This window comes from Chrysemys picta, chromosome 3 (assembly GCF_011386835.1).
Source record: "Chrysemys picta bellii isolate R12L10 chromosome 3, ASM1138683v2, whole genome shotgun sequence".
Lineage (NCBI taxonomy): Eukaryota > Metazoa > Chordata > Testudines > Emydidae > Chrysemys > Chrysemys picta.
Genome location: NC_088793.1, coordinates 828,354 through 844,982, shown reverse-complemented (window position 1 = coordinate 844,982; position 16,629 = coordinate 828,354). Strand labels below are relative to the sequence as shown.

General features: G+C 53.7%; 2 protein-coding genes across 11 annotated transcripts in view; one reads left to right on the top strand and one right to left on the bottom strand.

Moving 5' to 3' along the window:
* FNDC4 (fibronectin type III domain containing 4) overlaps positions 1-4,623 on the top strand; it is a 41,409-nt gene extending 36,786 nt beyond the window's left edge. The window contains exons 6-7 of one of the 3 annotated variants that reach the window (XM_065590028.1): positions 1,239-1,372; positions 4,046-4,623. In XM_065590028.1, the coding sequence (XP_065446100.1) occupies positions 1,239-1,372; positions 4,046-4,081 (170 nt within the window). In that variant the 3' untranslated portion in view covers positions 4,082-4,623. The remainder of the gene's footprint in view (positions 1-1,238; positions 1,373-4,045) is intronic. The other 2 variants (XM_065590027.1, XM_065590026.1) reach the window with 2 other exon arrangements.
* Positions 4,624-8,876: 4,253 nt separating this feature from the next.
* LOC101934514 (low density lipoprotein receptor adapter protein 1-like) overlaps positions 8,877-16,629 on the bottom strand; it is a 30,793-nt gene continuing 23,040 nt past the window's right edge. For 4 of the 8 annotated variants that reach the window (XM_005293609.4, XM_065590023.1, XM_042840136.2 and 1 more), the window contains 2 exons: positions 10,739-10,770; positions 8,877-10,485 (listed from right to left, as the gene is read on the bottom strand). In XM_005293609.4, coding sequence (XP_005293666.1) covers positions 10,334-10,485; positions 10,739-10,770 — 184 coding nt within the window. In that variant the 3' untranslated portion in view covers positions 8,877-10,333. The remainder of the gene's footprint in view (positions 10,486-10,738; positions 10,771-16,629) is intronic. The other 4 variants (XM_024112937.3, XM_065590025.1, XM_042840137.2 and 1 more) reach the window with 1 other exon arrangement.

Here is a 16,629-nt window from a genome sequence, read left to right as displayed (position 1 = left end):
GCCGAAGAATGAAACGGCGCGGTAATGCAGCCGCCGAAGAACGAAACGGCGCGGTAAAGCAGCCGCCGAAGAACGAAACGGCGCGGTAAAGCAGCCGCCGAAGAATGAAACGGCGCGGTAAAGCAGCCGCCGAAGAACGAAACGGCGCGGTAAAGCAGCCGCCGAAGAATGAAACGGCGCGGTAAAGCAGCCGCCAAAGTGCCCCCGATCGCGGCTTTTTTTTTTTTTTTTTCACCTCTTCGCCACTTGGGGGCGGCAAAAAAGCTGGAGCCGGCCCTGGGGAGGTCTAATGGGGGCAAGGTAGGGGGCAACACTAGAGCTAGGCAAAAGTTTTAATCAAAATGGATTTTTGATGGCAGAGGCTTTATGAAGGAAACCAAACCTCTGTGAACAATGTTTTTCTTTCTACAATTTTAGCTTTTTTGATTAAATGAGATTTTGTTGCGATTTTTTTCTTTTCTCTTTTTCCTCTGCACACGGTAGTGATGAGACTGATACTGGATACCGCGGCCAGTCCTGGTGTCCACATTTTAAACAGGATGTTGAAAAATTGGAGAACATGCAGAAAATAGCCACCAAATTATTCAAAGGCTGGAGAAAACGAGTGAGAGACTTAAAGGGCCCAATCTGTTTAGTTATGAAAAAGAAGATTATGAGGTGAATTAACTTGGTAGGGAGAAAACCCTCAGTACTAATGGGCTCTTTGGTCTACCAGTAAAAGGCAAATAAGAACCAATAAAGCCAGACAAATTCAAAGGAGAAATTAGGCACAAATGTTTAACGGTGAGGGCGATGAGCCACTGGGACAAACTCTCAAGGAAGTGGTGGAGTCTCATCTCTTGATGTCTTAAAATCAAGCCATGCTGCCTTTCTGGAAAATACTTTAGGGGGGAGTTGTGGGAAGGGGTATGGTGTTGGGGTACTTCCAGGGGGGTGGTGTTGGAGACAGTGAGTTGCAGGAAGGGCACGGTGTTGGGGGGATGGTGTTGTTGGAAGAAGGTGGTATTTGGGATGGTGTTGTGGGCAGGGAGTGGAGTTGGGGGTGTTGCGAGGAAGAGGTGTTGTGGGGAAAGGTGAGGTGCTGGTGGTATTGTGGAGAGGTGTGGTGTTGTGGGGTGGGGGTGGTGTTGAGGGAGATGTGGTGGCATTGTTGGAGAAAGGTGGTATTTGGGGTGGTGTTGTGGGCGGGTGGTGGTGTTGGGGACACCCCCTCAAACCACGTCTGTCTCTCTCTGTAGCGGTGATTGCACTCTTCTGCAGACAGTATGACATTATCAAGGACAACGACTCCAACAACAACAAGGAAAAGACCAAGCCGTCCTCAGAGCACAGCACGCCGGAGCGACCCACAGGGGGGCTACTGCGCAGCAAGGTAACGGGGGGAGCAGGTTACTGAGGGATGGGGTCTGTGTGTGCGAGGCACTGGGGGATGGGGGATGGAATCTGTGTGTGTGAGGCACTGGGTGATGGTGTGTGTGTGTGTGCGAGAGACTGGGGGATGAGGTCTGGTGGGCAAGGCACTGGGATATGGGGATGGGGCCTGTGTGTGCGAGGCACTGGGTGATGGGGTGTGTGTATGAAGCACTGGGGGATGGGAGATGGGGTCTGGGTGTGTGAGGCACTGGGAGATGGGGGATGGGGTCTGTGTGTGCGAGGCACTGGGGTATGGGGACTGGATGTGTGAGGCACTGGGAGATGGGGATGGGGTCTGTGTGTGCGAGGCACTGGGAGATGGGGATGGGGCCTGTGTGTGCGAGGCACTGGGTGATGGGGTGTGTGTATGAAGCACTGGAGGTGGGGATGGGGTCTGGATGTGCGAGGCACTGGGTGATGGGGATGGGGCCTGTGTGTGCGAGGCACTGGGTGATGGGGTGTGTGCATGAAGCACTGGGGGATGGGAGATGGGGTCTGGGTGTGTGAGGCACTGGGAGATGGGGGATGGGTCTGTGTGTGCGAGGCACTGGGGTATGGGGACTGGATGTGTGAGGCACTGGGAGATGGGGATGGGGTCTGTGTGTGCGAGGCACTGGGGGATGGGGTCTGGATGTACGAGGCACTGGGAGATGGGGATGGGGTCTGTGTGTGCGAGGCACTGGGGGTGATCATGTGGTAAGAGACCTCAGATTTCTTAAGACAAGAAGCAGTTTGGGGCAGGGACTGTCTCTTAGTATAGTCGTGGGCAGCAGCCAGTGGAAGGGAGCCCCGACCTCCATGGCGTTTTGGAGTTAACCCCAGTAATAATAAATGTGGGGTACCAGGGATCCTTTGAGGCTGCCAGTTCTGTTGTTTGTTTAATGAATTTTAGCCAAGAACAGTGTGGCAGGCACATGGCTCTGTAACCAGAGGCCCCACACTACAAGAAGGATGTGGAAAAATTGGAGAGAGTCCAGCGGAGGGCAACAAAAATGATTGGGGGGCTGGAGCACATGACTTATGAGGAGAGGCTGAGGGAACTGGGATTGTTTAGTCTCCAGAAGAGATGAGTGAGGGGGGATTTGATAGCAGCCTTCAACTACCTGAAGGGGGGTTCCAAAGAGGATGGAGCTCGGCTGTTCTCAGTGGTGGCAGATGACAGAACAAGGAGCAATGGTCTCAAGTTGCAGTGGGGGAGGTTTAGGTTAGATATTAGGAAACACTTTTTCACTAGGAGGGTGGTGAAGCACTGGAATGGGTTACCTAGGGAGGTGGTGGAATCTCCTTCCTTAGAGGTTTTTAAGGTCAGGCTTGACAAAGCCCTGGCTGGGATGATTTAGTTGGGGATTGGTCCTGCTTTGAGCAGGGGGTTGGACTAGATCACCTCCTGAGGTCCCTTCCAACCCTGAGATTCTGTGATGTTAGGGGGTGATAATCGCCACCTCCAGCCACAAGCACACTGCCTGCTCCCTCAGATACTCATTCTTCTTTGATTACAAGGCCAGAAGGGACCACTTGTGATCATCTAGTCTGACCTCCTGTATGACACAGTCCATATGACCCCATATCAGCTTATCCATTAATCTCTTGGGATTGATATCAGGTTGACTGACCTATAGTTATCCACATCATCCTGCTTGCCCTTTTTGAGTATTGGCACAACACTAGGGCTCTTCCAGTCACTTGGCATTTCTCTAGTGGTCCGAGAGTTATTAACAATGAACATCAGCAGCCAGAGATCCTCAGCCAACTCTTTTTTACTCTTCGGTGACAGTTCTCACAGCCTGCTGATTTTAAAATGTTTATCCCTAATAGCTGCTGTTTAACATTCTCCCTGGTTACTAATGTCCTGGAAAGAACTTCATCCCCATGTGATACAAGCAATTGTTATCTGTCTGTCTCAGGGTTTCATACGGCTGCCCATCACCGCATATCTGAGCATCTTCCACCTGAAACTCCCAGAAATCGCCCAGTCCTTAGAGACTGGGGTGGCTGGCTCTTCTCTCAGTTTGGGGCAAAATCTCCATTTGGGGAGGGATTTGGGTTTGTTTGTTTTCCTAATGTTATTTTCTCTGTGTTGGTCAGTTGGGTTTCTTAGGGGTGCGGGGCAGGGGGGGGGGAGACAGTGCCAGTGGGTTGGCCTTATTGGGGAGGGAAGGGGGGCAGTGCCAGTCAGGGGCAGAAGGGAATGGTGGCAGTGGGTTGGGTGGGGGAGGGGGCACGATGGCATTTATCTGCATTTCTTGCAGGGAGTCAGATCACCATGAAGTGCTTTAGTCTCTATTGAGACTCAAGTTTTATAAAGAAACCTCAAGGAGAGGCTAAAGCCAGAGCACAGCACCAGGCCATGGGAGGCGGGGTGCGCACCGCTGCTCCGCCCGCAGCTGGGGTACACCACCACTGCTTGGCCTGGGGGGGATGCTGTCACTGGGCCCGTGGAAGAGGGGAGCACACCCCTCACTTGACACCTCAGTGGAATGCTCAGAAGGGCTCAGTACCCCCGATTGGGACCAGGTCTCCAAAAGAGTTCAGCACAGCGGATCCCTGTGGCGCAGGGCGCACTGAACCCAGGGGGAATCTGGTCCTGAGCGTTTGGGAAAATCTGGTCTTAATGCTGATTTTTCTCTTGTAGAAAAAGTCTCTATCTGTCAATATCATTGAGGTGTGAGCACAGTCCAGCTCTGGATCCGAGGGCCCTGGGAATGCTGCCAGAGCCGAGGAAGATCATGGGATAAAAGGACACCACCAGGCTGCCAGCCTGCAACCCTCAGCATGCAAAGAATTGTTTATCAGAAATTCTGCTTCTTCCAAGGCCTTCTCCCCCCGAGGGGATCTGCATGGAGACCGTTTGGATGATGCATGCAGAACTCAGCCTCACACCCATCATGTAACTGCCCAGGAGTCAATGGGGAGCCTGGAACAGCACCGAAAGAACAAACAGCAATATCCGGATTTCAAGGGATGGGGGAGCCTCCTGCTGATGCAGGGATAATGTCGTGGACGTGGGATCTCATGGCCCTGTCACTCAGCAGCTGTTAGGTAAATGGCAGTGTCCCCTCATGTTCATGCTGTTATAGCCCTAGGTATTGCCAGACCTAAGCCGGGGCGCAGACATAGCTCCAGTTACCAGAGAGCCCTAGGAGGGGTCTAGCTCTCATCCAGCACGCCTGGAGACTCAGAGGGATTTTCTGTTTGTTTACGGTCCCAGAGAAGTGCCCACTTTCCAGCCCCCTAACCCTGCAAGCCCAGACTGTGGGGCCCACAGAGGTGGAGGTGCTAGCTCGGGAAGGGCTGGCAAGAGAACTGATCGGAGCTTTGCAGGACGGCCCCATGCGCCCTGCAGACGCAGCCAGAGATGGAATCCCAGCCCAAGGAGGCAGGAGGTTGGCTGGGTCACTGAGCTGACTTCAGCAACTGGCAGCTCAGATGAGCTTCCATCCCTTCCCTGAGTGTGAGTGCCACCACCGCGGGGAGGTGAGGACCTCAGACCAGGAAGTGCCAATGCTGCTTCCTGCTGTGCCCGGCAAACAGCAGAGCAGGGCCTTGCTGCAGAGACAGGGGCCGCAGGGGAGAGTTCTCCCTATCACATCTCACGCCTGCCCAGTTTGTAGGGTGGCAGGGACGTACCCAGTGCCCATAGAAACATATCCCTGCTAACTGCATGGCCTGGGCGGTCTCCAGGTCACAGTTCAGCTCTGGGTGTGGGAGGGAAATCTAGCACATGTAGCTCTGAGCCCTCTCCTCCTCTGCCTCTGGCTCCCGCGGAGGCTTCCAGCAGTCCTGGTGCAGGCCACATGGAGCCGGAGTCTGGACCACTGGGAAACAACCCCAGGCCACAGAGAAATGGGTGCGGCGGGGGAGAGAATACCATGCTGAATCCCCATGCCCCCGGGGGGCAAAGGCCTCAATGCAAACTGCCTGCAGCCCATATGCCTCTGCCCATCAGTCAAAGGCCTCAGCTCAGGGCCCTGCCCCTCACTTTGCCCCCTGCAGGGCAAAGACCTTATCGTAGGGCCTGCCCAACCCCCTTACTCTGCCCCCTGCAGGGCAAAGGCCTCACCACAGGGCCCTGCCCCCAAACCCCTCACTCTGCCCCCTGCAGGGCAAAGGCCTTATCGTAGGGCCTGCCCCAGCCCCCTTACTCTGCCCCCTGCAGGGCAAAGGCCTCACCACAGGGCCCTGCCCCCAAACCCCTCACTCTGCCCCCTGCAGGGCAAAGACCTTATCATGGGGCCTGCCCCAACCCCTCACTCTGCCCTCTGCAGGGCAAAGACCTTATCGTAGGGCCTGCCCCGACCCCTCACTCTGACCCCTGCAGGGCAAAGGCCTCACCACAGGGCCCTGCCCCCAGACCTTTCACTCTGCCAAGGCCTCACCATAGGGCCTGCCCCAGCTCTATCCTACTGCTCTTTCCTGTTTTTAAGCCTGGCATGGAAGGCCTCACAGCAGGTCCTGCCCCGATTGCAGCCTGGTTTTATGTTGGGTCCCTATGGCGTGTGTGAGGGGATGGTTCCTTTACACACCAGTGCATGGCCTAGAAGGGGTTGGTCTCCATCCCTAGGGAGATGCTGCTGCTGGAGAGAGGCTGTCCCAGGGCTTCCCAGACACACAGCGCCTACTCTGTAGGAGGCAATGGTGTCAGAGTCTGTGCAGGGCGCCATTCCCCCTAGGAAATGTGCTACTCCAGCCCACCCTCATCATATCATCAGCCTGAACCTGGGCAGAGTTCTCCCGCCCTACCCCATGGCCGCCACGGCAACCCTTTGCAGCCTCCCATGACTGCCTCGGGCACTGCCATGGCCTAGTTCCAGTGACGCACTCCTGGGGTGGGCAGCAGGCCACCTGGGATCTCTCTGCCAACGGGGGCCTGGTGCGCAGGATTCTAAGCCTGAGTTCTGTAGTGTCATCATGGCACTACCCCACCCCAGGGTGCTCACAGACCCAGGCTCAGCAGGTCTTTATAGCTTGAATCCATGCCTGTGCCCCAGTCTCATGTAGGGGAGACACTTCCAGTCCGATGGGGCTGTAGTCCCCACTGCTCCTATGGTGCCAGCTGTTACTCCTTCCCCCCAGAGCAGGCAGCACCCCCTGGCCCAGGGTCCCATGGGAGAGGGCGGTGCTTATTCCACTAGGACCTTCTGCTGGAAAGGAGCTGACCCAAGCAACTCAGAAACACCAATGAAACCCACCAAGTTCTTGTCCTGTATGGACAAAACAGGTTGTCCAGCAGGGTGTCTGCACCGCTCACTGCCCATCAGCCAGGGAAGCGTTCAGGACAGAGGAGTACCCAGGGGTGGTTAAAGCTGAACATCTCCTGTTAACACCCAAACTCCAGGGTCCATGTGGCATCACCGTGGACTGAATTGTGTCATTTGGAACCAGCATTGCTCCTAACTAAAAGCTGAGGCCAAACCAACCCCAGCCCCTCTCCCCCACATATGCCTTCCTCCATCAGAAGAGAACAGAACAGCCTCCACTGGAGGAATGACAGGTTGTAGCCTGCTCCCCCGGGGCCGGGAGGCTGTCTGTGCAGCCCCAGGCTTGATGAGAATCGCAGGATCCAGCGTCTTCCAGGAACTTATCTTCAAGCAAAACAATTTCAGACTCTTCCCTCCAAGTGCTGCTTAGCTCCTGCCATGGGAATACCAGGGGGCAGGGCAAGTGGCTCCCTGCAGCAGGGTCTTTTCAATAAAAGTCTCTGGCTCAAAGACAGAAGGGTCACTGTGGTGGCTAGTCCAGTGTGTGCATAGTGCTTGGGAGCCAGCTGCCACGGCTGAGGGACAGACCCACTAGCACAGGATGAGACGGTGCTGGAGAGCTGGGCAGGGGGAACAGAGGAGAGACAGATTTTGATGCAGGGCAGTGACAATGGCAAAATGGGGGACCGCAGGGGTTGTACTGGAGCTGAGGAATGGGAGTCCCACTGGCTCTGCTGCTGGGTTTTTCTTCAGCTCCCCAATTGCTGGCTCCTGAAAGAAGAAAGGCCTCCCCTTCCCCAGGAGCTAGGGAGCCTCATGCTCCCACCAGCCACCTTTGTACAGACCTGTTCCCGGGGGCAGGGCAGTTCTGGAGCCAGCATACTTCTCCCTTTGGGGAGCAGGCCCTCCACCATCTGTCCATGCCCATCAGGGAGATGGCCTCTCTGCTTCTCTCCAGCCAGCGTGGGCAGTGACCAGAACTGCTGCCTGGGGGTCTCTGCTGATGGCTGGAGCCCAGCGACAATGCTGTTCCTGGCTGAGTCCCATGTAGAGAGGGGATCTCTCTCACCCCCCACCCTGTTGCATGCAGGCTCACTCTCGCATACATGCCCAAGAAGCTGGCAGCCCACCCTCTGCTGTTCTGTGTTATCTGCCAGATCAAAGAGTGCTGGTGATTCCTAGCTAGCGTAGCACTTGCTATCCCATCCTACCCAGCATTCCCTTGCACAGGACATCAGCCCAGGCTGGGTCCCTACTGGAAGCTGCTGCCAAGGTTGGTGCCAGGAGTCCCTATTGGGGAAGGTGATTCACCCATTGCCCCCACCCATGATCCCATTGCTCTACAGGGCCTTGTAGTGGGAGAACTGGCCCTCCATCTTTGCAGCTCCATGGCACTGGTTGGGGCTGCCAGACCACCTGCACATGGTAGAACAGTAGTTTGACAGAGAAATGGGGCTGGCAGCTGAAGAGGGACAGCAAAGGCCTCGTTTGCTCCCAGGATGGGGTCTCAGAAAATGGCTGCAAGAGGCACAAGATGCAGGATGCAGAGCACAGAGAAGAGAAACTTGTGCAGGCTGTTCCCCTGGGTCAGGAGCAGGGCTGCCCCCATCTGCGTGTTGGGAGGGGAATGCTGAAGGAGACACCAGCTGGCAGAGGGGATGGAAGGGCTTAGACTCTCCTGCTGGGACAAAGGGGCATGCACACCAGGTTATACCAAGTGCAAGCAGAGGGAGGGGGCTTTAGCCAGTGTTCCTAAAGGGACCTCACTTAATGAGACGAGTGTGGGGGGTGGACCGTGGACATCCCACTGTCCCCAGAAGCCCCTGCTGGTAGGGATCACTTGCCCCCTTGCTATCTGGGACTAGGCAGTTTGACCAAGGCTTATGGCCTTTGCTTTCAGAGTCATGGAGCTGGGGTGGACAGATCACACACAAGAGGTATGGGGACCTGCCACTCCTTAGCATCATCTCAGAGAGCTGGTGCCTAGTGGTATGGCTGAGGGCAGGGACTTTCTGCTGCCTTATTCTCCTTGATTGTCTTCACCCCAGGGTGACGTGTCATCATCTACTAACGGTATCACCATTACTCAGGCAGCAGGGCAGGGAGCTTCCTGACAAGGGGCAGGGCTGAAGGTTTAAAAACCAAACCAAGCGGGTAGCAAGGGGCGTGAAGAGCCACTGGCCTGCTTCCTCAGTAACCCTTCCCCTCCCAAACTCAGAGGGACCTGGGAAATCTATGCCAGAGGCCACAAGGACAGAGTCAAGCTTACAATGTTAAAAAACTCATTTTATCGCACTCTACAAAGGTAGCATTTTCCTTTAAAAACCAGTGATTTCACCACATGACAGTGAGAGGGTGTGGGGCTGCAGGTGTCAGATCTGTGGGGACCTCCATTCCACAGACAAGCAGAGCCCGTGGTTTTGTGCCCTCTCTGGGCTACAAGCAATGGGTTCTCTGGGACTACCAGCAAAGGGGTGCGACACCTACAGAGGAGAGAATAACCCCCTTCCTCCACTGCCTGACTCTGTGGGCAGCATCCTCTGGCCTGGCTAGGCTGGAGGTTAGATCAGATGCTCAGCGCACTCCCTCCTGGCCTTAAGAAGCAGGAATCTGCTGACCCTTATCCCAAGGAGAGAGGCAGGAAGGACAGAGGGCTTGCAGGGGACATCATCCACAGTCCTTCAGTTCACACTTCCATGCTTCAGCTACAGCGATGGGAAAGACCGGAGCTATGGGTCTCTTCTACACAGAGCAAACACGGCAAGCAAGAAAACGTGTGAGCCAGAGAAACCTGAACAATGCTCTGGACTCAGCTAGGGGTGCACTCTCAGACACACTAACAGCAGTGAGCCCCACCACACACACAGCATGCCTGGGAGCACACACCCAGCTAACAGTGGTGAGCACCTATGTGCATGGGGCAGGCATGCTCAGGAACACAACATGGAACACAACTGCCCTGCACATGCCGGGTGCCGAGTGGTGCTCAGCAGTTTGCTGGCTAACACGTTTTCTAGCATGCTGCATTTACCCAACAGGGATGAGGCCAAAGCCCTGACACAGCTGTGCCCCGGAACCAGACAGCAGAGGAGGGAAAGGCCTTAATTGAGTAGCCAGCCCAGTCAGTACTGGGAACAAGCAGCACCCTTGGTCATGGGGTTGAGCCCAGCCAGTGCAAAGGGGAGCACAAGGAGCTGTTCCGGGCTCACAGGGCTGGGTGGCCCCATCCCACCAATTCCAATTGACCATTACTGGCACGCTCCATGGATAGGCTGAGGAGTAGGCAGGCCATGGATGCTGCACTCCCTTTCACCCTCTGGTGGAAGTCCCTGCAGGGCTGGGTGGTGGCACAGAGCAGGCCGGGGGTGTGGGAAGCCAGCCCTACCACTGCCTGGGCTGAGCCTAATTGGGGGAAGCCCAGAGGTTGTCGGCAGGGCAGCTTCACTAGTACCTGCAAAAATGAACATACAACAGAGTCAAGGAAACCTGCCTGGCCAAGTCCCAGGAGCAAAGCAGGGTGAGCTGCCAGTTAGTCCAAAGGCACAGGGCAGAGAGGAGAGCAATGCCTCAGGCACAGTGAGGGGAAGGGATGCTGCTTGGTCCAGGTTCCAGGTGCCAGCTGGTCTGAGCCTCAGGCACAGAGAGGATTCTGACTGGTTAACCCATTATGGTGATATATAAACACCGGAAGACTGACAAAGCCTCATTCGCCTGTGGAAACCTTAGAGGAAGGTCCCTTGGGGCAGGTGGGTGCTTGGCCTCCAGTGCCCCCATCCCATTTCATCCTGCTGTGTCGGGGGCACTCCAGGTGGGGCCCAGCTCTGTGGTAAGCGCATGATGGACGAGCTGCCTCCTGGTGTCGGAGACACAAAGTCTGAAACACAAAAGGACACGATCTCCAGAACTGAGAGAGGATGGCTGGGGGGATGGGGCCAAGGGAGGAGACGGGGGGGGGGGGGGGGGGGGGGATGGGAGCTAGCAGGCAGGACTTGCAGAAGGCTTCTGGGTTGGGCCCATGAGTACCCTCTGCTGGCAAGGCCCACCACATTGCACCCTGGAGCATGTCTCTACAGGGAATTCTTGGGTGGGAGCAGAGAGGGGAAGAAATACGACAGAAAGCCCTTTACCTGCTGTGTCTTGAGTGCCCTCCTCAGTGCAGCTTGGAACAAAGAAGAGAGCACACATTACACCCTTCTGTGAAACAGGACTGCGGTGGCATCTGGCCATCAGCGCCATGGGCACAACAAATACACATGTCCATGTGCCCCTGGGGAGTCTCAGGCACGTGCAGGGAGCCCCACGCACTCGCCCAGGCAGATAAGACGAAAAGGCGACGTGCTGTTCACTGCAGCTGATCTGCCTGTGCTGTGACCCCATCAGAGCCCACTACCTGAGCTGGCACAGAGAGCCCAGTCCATACGCTCGGCCAGACCGGGTCAGACAAAGGTCCATCCAGCCCAGTGTCCTGTCTGCCGACAGTGGCCAATGCCGGGTGCCCCAGAGGGAGTGAACAGAACAGGCAGTCTGAGTGATTCATCCCTTGTCATTCAGTCCCAGTTTCTGGCCATCAAAGACTAGGGACACCCAAAGCATGGTGCTGCACTCCTGACCATCTTGGCTAACAGCCATCGATGAACCTATCCTCCATGAACTCCTCTATTTGAACCCCGTTATAGTTTTGGCCTTCACAACATCCCCTGCCAACAAGTTCCATGGGTTGACTGTGCGTTGTTTTAAACCTGCTGCCTATTAATTTCATTAGGTGACCCCTGGTTCTTGTGTTATGTGAAGGAGTAAATAACACTTCCTTATTCACTTTCTCCACACCAGCCATGATTTTATATCCCCCCTTAGTCATCTCTTTGCCAGACTGAAAAGTCCCAGGCTTGTTACTCTCCTCCAGAGAAAGGGGGGATCGTATGAGGCACCGCACTGCCTCACTCTTATAAGGTTTGTGACGGATTCTCCATCAATGGTAATTTCTAAATCAAGAAATTATTGTGGGGCAGGTCTCTGGCCTGTGTTATACAGGAGGTCAGACCAGATGATCCCAAACGGTCCCTTCTGGCCTCGGGATCTAGGACTCACCGGCAGACATGGTCTGCAGGATCTCCTTGCGCACCAGTCACTGTGGTGTCTGGGCAGGTTATTTCTGTCTCACGGCTCCTCCCCATCTAGTGTCATTAATGTGATATCACCCCCATCCCTCGCAGAGCTTTAATGAAGACTCTATATGAACCCAGACCTCACCGCAATCTCTGGGCCCCCAAATGCACAAACTCTGCTGCGTTAATAATCCTCCAGTCAGGGCTCAGGGCACCGACAGAGCCACGTTCCTGGACAAGACAATCTCAGGCAAGAGTTTTGGAGATATAGTATGTAAGGAGTGCCCTCTTCCCCACCTTCGGGGTGCCCCTACTGCAGGTCTCCCCCCCCCTTCTAGAATGGCTCCCTGACTGCACATTCTGTGACTAATTTAAACAATCGAACAATGTGGCCTGTTGAGATCTGTTCTTTACAAGCTCCTGCCCTGCTCTGGCTGCACCGGCTTTCACTTTCCTTTAGCTTTCCCAGTACCCATAGTGCAGAGAATTCTGCTGCCCTGCCCGAAGAGTGCACCTCTTACTCCGAGGGCATCCTGCGCCAAAAAAATTAAAATTCCATGCCAAAAATATAAAAATTCTGTGCACAATATTTTAAAATGTGGAGGCTCCAGCATGGCCTTGGGGAGCACCGGCCACTGGCTGCACAGAGGTGGGAGATCACTGTGCAGCTCCCCCCAGGACACGGACTCAGCAGTGAGGCTGCACCCAACCCTGTTACAGTGCAAGGACCCGGCCTGCCCCAGAAACACCCCAGGGCCCTGCCCCTCTGTGCCAGGTGTGGGCAGGAAGGCTCAGTATGGCAGAACTCAAGTGTGGAGGGGCTTAGTAAGGGGGATCCAGGTGTGGGTTGAGAGGGTTCTATGTGGGGCAATCTGGGTGCGGGCAGCTCAGTGTGGGGTCCAGGTGTGGGGTGGGGTGGGGGAATCTGGATGGACAGGGGCTTGTTAGGGAGTTCTGGGCGCATTGGTAATGGAACTCTGCAGGGGGGTCCAGGGGAAGGTGGTTGGGGCTCAGTGGGTGGGGTCTGGGTGTGGGGAGAATAGAGTCATAGACTTTAAGGTCAGAAGGGACCAATATGATCGTCTAGTCTGACCTCCTGCACAACGCAGACCACAGAATCTCACCCACCCACTCCTGCAACAAACCCCTAACCTATGTCTGAGCCACTGAAGTCCTCAAATCATGGTTTAAAGACTTCAAGGGGCAGAGAATCCTCCAGCAAGTGACCCGTGCCCCATGCTGCAGAGGAAGGCGAAAAACCCCCAGGGGCTCTGCCAATCTGCCCTGGAGGAAAATTCCTTCCCGACCCCAAATATGGCGATCAGCTAAACCCTGAGCATGTGGGCAAGACTCACCAGGCATGACCTACCTTTTGTAAAACCATGTTGTATTTTGTCCCAATTACCCTTGACCTCAATGTCCTTAACTACTTTCTCCTTCAAAGTTTTTTCCAAGACCTTGCATACTAGAGATGTCAAACTGACAGGCCTGTAGTTACCCAGATCACTTTTTTTCCCTTTCTTAAAAATAGGAACTATGTTAGCAATTCTCCAGTCATACGGTACAACCCCTGAGTTTACCGATTCAATACAAATTCTTGCTAATTGGCTTGCAATTTCATGTGCCAGTTCCTTTAATATTCTTGGATGAAGATTATCTGGGCCCCCTGATTTAGTCCCATTAAGATGTTCGAGTTTGGCTTCTACCTCGGATGTGTTCGGCTTCTACCTCCATATCTTCATTCTCATTTGTCATCCTGTCATTATCCCTAAGCTCCTCATTAGCTGCTCATTAGCAAAGTATTTGTTTAGATATTGGGCCATGCCTAGATTATCCTTAACCTCCACTCCAGCCTCAGTGTTTAGTGGTCCCACTTCTTCTTTCTTTGTTTTCTTATTTATTGGGCTATAGAACCTTTTACTATTGGTTTTAATTCCCATTGCAAGGTCCAACTCTACATGGCTTTTGGGCTTTCTCACTTTATTCTTACATGTTCTGACCTCAATAAGGTAGCGTTCCTTGCTGATCCCTCCCATCTTCCACTCCTTGTAGGCCTTCTGCTTTTTCTTAATCACCTCTCTGAGATGCTTGCTCATCCAGCTTGGTCTACAACTCCTGCCTATGAATTTTTTCCCCTTTCTTGGGATGCAGGCTTCTGATAGTTTCTGCAACTTTGACTTGAAGTAATTCCAGGCCTCCTCTGCTCTTAGATCCACAAGTTCTTCAGTCCAATCCACTTCCCTAGCAAATTTCCTTAATTTTTTTTTAAAGTTAGCCCTTTTAAAATCAAAAACCCTAGTCCCAGATCTATTTTTGTTTATCCTTCCATTTAGTTGGAACTGAATTAGCTCATGATTGCTTGAACCAAGGCTGTCCGCTACAACTATTTCTTCTTTGAGGTCTTCACTACTTGGTTCAGCAACTACTTGGTGAAGGAATCCATCAGCTATCGCATCCAGGAAAATCTGAGCCCTATTATTATTACTAGCAGTCTATTGTCCTCCAGTCTATATCTGAGAAGTTAAAGTTTCCCATGATCACACAATTCCCATTAGTATTTACTTCATTAAAACATTAACGAGGTCTCTAGCCATATCCAAATCAGATCCTCGTGGTCTATAGCACACCCCAAGCACTATCCCAGGGGAGGCTCTAGTAGCTTGCTTCCCCAATGTGATTTTTGCCCAGACAGACTCTGTCCTATCCATTCCATCACTTCTTATTTCTTTACTGTCTACCTCATCATTGATATACAATGCTACTCCACCACCTTTGCCTTTATTTCTGTCTTTCCTAAACAGCACATAGCCTTCAATAGCTGTACTCCAGTCATGACTACTATTCCACCATGCTTCTGTTATCCCTATAATATCTGGTTTCACTTCCTGTATCAGTAACTCTAGTTCCTCCATTTTGTTACCTAGGCTCCTCGCATTGCTGTTTGGCTTCACTCACATTCTTTATCCAATTAGGCCCAGACATTCTACTGCCAGTATCACCTATGAGACTGGTATCTACACTACCCTTCCTCCATATGTCCATTCTCCGACCCACGGCTGTATCCTCTCTTTGTTTTCTTCCCTCTCAATGTTAAAATCTGGCGTGGAGATTACCTGGACATCTCCCAACCATCTCCCCCAAATTCCTAGTTTAAAGCTCTTTTAATCAGTTGTGCCAGCCTCCATCTAGAAGTCTATTTCTGTCCCTACTCAGGTGAAGTCCATCCCAAGAGAACAGTCCTCTGTCCATGAATGCCTCCCAGTGGCCATACATCCCAAAGCCCTCCTTATTAGCACCACTGCCTGAGCCATCTGTTGATGACCATAATCTTGTCACACCTTTGTTGCCCTTCTCTAGGAGCAGGCAGAATCCCACTGAAGATCACCTGAGCCTCGATTTCCTTAAGCATCTTCCCCAGCCTGGCATAGTCTCCCTTGATACATTCCAGCAAGAATCTAGCCGTATCATTTGTTCCCACATGCAGGACAATCAGTGGATTCTTTCCCGCTCCTGTTAGGATCCTTTTCAGCCTCAGGTTCACATCCTGTATCTTAGCACCCAGCAGACAGCACGCCCTTCTGTTCTCTGCATCAGCTCTGGTTACAGGCCTGTCTATTCTTCTCAGTAAGGAGTCCCCAATCATGTAGACCTGCCTTTTCCTGGTGATGGTGCAATTCTCCGGTCTATCCCCTGTTCCCTCTGGCTGCAAGTCCTCTCGATTCCTATTCTCCCTTGCAATCCTCCGCAACCCATCCCGTATCCTCCTGGGGCTCATATTTGGTGTTGTTATCTCCATTGACTCGTCCCCTCTTCTTATAGGACTAGCTGCTCTTCTCTTCTTCCTTGCCCTCTCACCTTCAGCGACCACCTGTTGTGCCCCTTCTTCATTTTCCAACTCCGCAAACCTGTTCCTGAGCTCTATTTCTCCTTCACTAGCTCGTCTTTTCCTCTGCCTGGTTCTCTTAGTCACATGTTTCCACTGTCTACTTTCCTCACCCCGCAGTCTCCCCTCAGAGTTCTTTAGTCCTGCTTCCATCTGCAAGTCTGAGCTTTTCCCTTCAGCCTCCTCATGTCTTTGCTCCATCATCTGCTCGAACCCCCTTCTAAACTCAACCAGAATAGAGCTTGGCAGGGGGTGTGGGGGAAATCAGTGGAGGGTCCAGATGCAGCTGGTTGGGGCTTGGCTGGGTGGGGATCTGGATGTGGGTGGCTCGTCGAAGTAGTCCAGGTGTAGGGGGAATGGGGCTCATGGGTGAGGGGGGGGGGAGAAAACGGGTTCTGAGTGCGGGGCTGTGAAGTTTGGTGGGAGGGTCTGGATGCACAGTGGTTGGGTGGCTGGGGGAGCAGCTCCCTGTACAGCTGAGGAGAGATGGGTGCAGGAAATGGGGCGCGGGGGGGGGCGAGAGTTTGCAGAGCTTCCTTCAGCCAGGGGAGAAATCTGGGGGTGGGTCTGACCCAGCCCCAGATGCTGTGCAAGGGAAGAGGAAATCTAGTTCTCCCCAGCCCAGCCGAGACTAGCAGCTGAGCCTGGCGCAGGGTAGGAGCCACCAGCCGTGTCTTCCCCAGTCCCACCTCCTGCCCCACAGTGATTTACCTCTCTGCCAGCTGTCCTGGGCCCCCGAAACATACTGCTGTAATTTTTCTGCGGGGAAGCAAAGAAATCTGCGGGGGACATAAATTCTGTGCATGCACAGTGGTGCAGAATTCCCCCAGGAGTAGAATTTCTGGGGCGTTAGCATTCAGCACTGCTCCCCAGGAACTTCTCCAAAGGAAGACGAAGCCACAGAGACAACCCCTCTTCCCCACAAATGTTTGTTTCAATGCAGTTCCGCTTCGACATCTGACTATGCCCGTAAAGCTAACAGCACCCCTGGAACAGGCTGGAGCAGGACGCAGACCTGACATCTTCACAG